This window comes from Priapulus caudatus, unplaced genomic scaffold (assembly GCF_000485595.1).
Source record: "Priapulus caudatus unplaced genomic scaffold, Priapulus_caudatus-5.0.1 Scaffold2, whole genome shotgun sequence".
In the NCBI taxonomy this organism is placed as follows: domain Eukaryota; kingdom Metazoa; phylum Priapulida; class Priapulimorpha; order Priapulimorphida; family Priapulidae; genus Priapulus; species Priapulus caudatus.
This window is the reverse complement of record NW_014577063.1, coordinates 60,582-63,882: the sequence shown is the minus strand read 5'-3', so window position 1 is coordinate 63,882 and position 3,301 is coordinate 60,582. Positions and strand designations below refer to the sequence as shown.

General features: G+C 50.4%; 1 protein-coding gene across 1 annotated transcript in view; it reads left to right on the top strand.

The window, feature by feature from the left end:
* Window positions 1–2,983, top strand: part of LOC106816286 (DNA repair protein RAD51 homolog 3-like) — a 5,100-nt gene extending 2,117 nt beyond the window's left edge. Inside the window, exons 3-6 of the mRNA XM_014820903.1 lie at window positions 169–302; window positions 1,219–1,350; window positions 1,642–1,833; window positions 2,341–2,983. Of these exons, the coding sequence (XP_014676389.1) occupies window positions 169–302; window positions 1,219–1,350; window positions 1,642–1,833; window positions 2,341–2,556 (674 nt within the window). The 3' untranslated portion in view covers window positions 2,557–2,983. The remainder of the gene's footprint in view (window positions 1–168; window positions 303–1,218; window positions 1,351–1,641; window positions 1,834–2,340) is intronic.
* The last annotated feature ends 318 nt before the right edge of the window (window positions 2,984–3,301 follow it).

Here is a 3,301-nt window from a genome sequence, read left to right as displayed (position 1 = left end):
GGTGTCATCACGGGAGTGGGATATATAGATATATATACATATGTATATAGGTTATGGTGTAGGGTACACACAGGTTCACTTGTAGATGGGAATATAGGTTATATATATATATATATGTATAGCTCGTGGCATAGGTTACATAATACAGGTTAATGTGTGTGTTGGCAGGACAGAGAGAAGCCATGCAGGGATTCACCGTGGAAGCCATCATGTCGCGCATCCACTACAAGCGATGCAGCGACCACGACGAGCTCACGGCCGCAGTACGAGTGCTCCCTGCCTTCCTCCGCACTCATCCCACGGTGAGTACCAAGCGCGTAGCCAGGGGGGTCCTGGGGGCCTAGGACCTCACTAATCAAAATCAAAATCCCCAAAAAATTCAACAAAACAGCGTGTAAATTGATTTTAAAGCACTATTTTTACATTTAACTCAAAAAAAAATTGTAATTCCCTTGTAATTCGCTCGAGGAGCCCCCCAATCCAAATTCTTGCCTACGCCCTTGGTGAGTACCGGCGCCCTCTATGCAGCCTTCCTCCCAGGGAAAAGATGACTTTTTTTCACGGGAGCTCTTTTTTAAAAGTGTGGAAAAAATAGCTCTCGTCACAAATCTTACGGGAGCTATTTTGAGCCTCACGGGAGCGATTGCGGAGGTTTGATCGCTTCCATACATTTTTTACCGTGCTTCCTGCATCACTTCCTGTCACTGCTTGCATCACTTCCTGTCATACTGGTTCACCTGTCACTGCTTGCATCACTTCCTGTTATCCTGTTTTACCTGTCATCACTTCCTGCATCATTTTCTGCTTCACTTCCTGCTTTACTTCCTGCTCTGTAAGTCACTTTCTGTTTCATGCTATGTCACGCATCTCCCGTGGTGCTATTTCACGCGTCACCCATCATGCTGTGTCACACGTCACCCATAACGCTGTGTCACGCATCACCCATCACACTGTGTCACGCGTCACCCATCACGCTGTGTCATGCGTCACCCATCACGCGTCACCCGTCACGCTGTGTCACATGTCACCCATCACGTGTCACCCGTCACGCTGTGTCACGCGTCACCCATCATCACCCATCACGCTGTGTCATACGTCACCCATCACGCTGTGTCACACATCACCCATAACGTGTCACCCGTCATGCTGTGTCATGCATCACCCATCCTGCGTCACGCGTCACCTGTTGTCTGTCACGCGTCTCGCGTACCTTTGCAGGTGAAGCTGATCGTCATCGACAGCATAGCTTACCACTTCCGCTACGACTTTGACGACTTCGCTCTGCGAAATCAGTTGCTAGGACGCATCGCCCAGACGCTCCTGCGCCTAGCAACGGAACGCGATCTCGCGGTGAGTCTTTGTTACGCCTAGCAACGGAATGTGGTGAGTTTGTGCTGCACCTAACAACAGAAGCGGAAATCACTATGAGTCTGTGCCTGTTCAATTTGGTTAGTGCTACGAAAAGCAATCCATTGAGTCTCTATCATTCTCTTCTTTCGTTCGTAAGTGGTAGTGGTGCTTTAGTGGGTGGGGGGGGGAGGCTCGAAATATTTCAAATGTCCTCCGAACTCGAAATTCGAAGAACAAACAAAAAAATAAGAAAATGATGAAAAAAATAATGGTTAAGTTTTTTGCCTACAGGTGGTGCTGACTAACCAGATGACGACCAAGTTTTCCGACGACGGACAGTCGTTCTCCGTTCCCGCGCTAGGGGACGCCTGGAGTCACGCCAGCACTGTGCGCGTCATCCTGTCATCCGCAGGCACAGTCAGACGTGCTGCCCTCTACAAACATCCGGCGCGCGGCGAGGGAACAGCCTGCTATCAGATACTGGTACGTACGTGAGTGGGGCGGGTTTTGCGCATGCGGCGTGGAGTGGAGTCGCACTTGACTTGTACATATAAATACATATATATATGTATATATCTATATATATATATATACATATAGACGTAAAAACATACGAACACCCATGTATATATGAAAATAAATGTAGGAAAATTGAATAGGGTGTTAAATTTTAATCAGCAAGCTTTCGAAAATTATCTCTCTTTATCCGGCTATAATATGACAACAAAAGGGACCAGTTAAAATATGTTAAACCGGTTATATATATATATATATATATATATATATATATATATGTATATATTGGAGCCATGTTATATCAGTGGGAGTAAGGGGCACAACCCCTCCCCAGACAAATGTAGCTACTAGAAGATGGCAAATAACTCGGCAGTCAACTGCATTGCACGTGGCCTGCGCACGACCCCGCCACCCTCTCCTCCCGAACTCTGTCGAACTTCGTCCGCGACGACACTCTCTTGTTTCTCCTCGCAGACGGAAGGCATTCGAGACGTTGTCGATTCGCCGCCGTCGCCGCCCGGTCACGCTGGGGATCGACCGGGGTCAGGAGGTCAAGGTCGATTGCGGTCAAGAGGTCAAGGTCGGCCGGAATCTGAAGGTCAAGGTCGATCGTGGTCAGGCGGTCAAGCTCGACCGGAATCAGAAAGTCAAGGTCGTCCCGGGAAGCGGCCGCGGCTGGACGACTGTTGAGGGTGTCTGACCGCTGAGTGTCTAGAGAGTCATGCTTCCTCCTCCTCCCCCTGTTCCCCCTTCTTCTGCCCCGCCCTCTCCTGCCCCGCCCGCTTCCCCACACCGCCCTGTTTTCTGCGACGACGCATTTTTGTAGCTCTACGACTTTCTCGCGCGAAACGTCGGTGCTCGACCCAGACGCGTGCTGCGAGGCGGGAACGCGAAACAAGCGAGCAGCCCGAGTGAGTGCGACGATAAACGATTGCATCGTTCGTCGCCGACTCGCGCGGCGTTACGTGATGTGCCGCGTCGGAGCATTACATGATGTGTCGTCTCACAGTGTTCCGTGGTACGCAATGACATGGCATCTCATAGCACACTGGCGAGTGAAAGAGAGATAGAGATAGAGAGAGATAGAGAGAGGAAGAGAGAGAGAGAGAGAGAGAGAGCGAGACGGAGAATTTAGACGAGTGAGAAAGCGGATTAAGGCGAGGGACTTGCAAAGAAGTTTTAGGGAATATTTAATTTTTAGAAGGCGAGTGGGCGAGATGGGGAGCGGGAGAGAGGCTTGAGGTGAAGCGAGAAGGAGAGAGAAGACGGCAAGGAGGGCCGAGAGGATCGGCCGAGATGAGAAAACGACGCCGAGCCGATGCGCGGCCCCAGTAGCTAACGTGACAGGCCATGGACAACATGTAGGCATGGGCTGGACAGGTGGTGTCCAAGCAGCCACCAGATGGCAGCTCTGGGTGTTACTCTCGCCATCTCT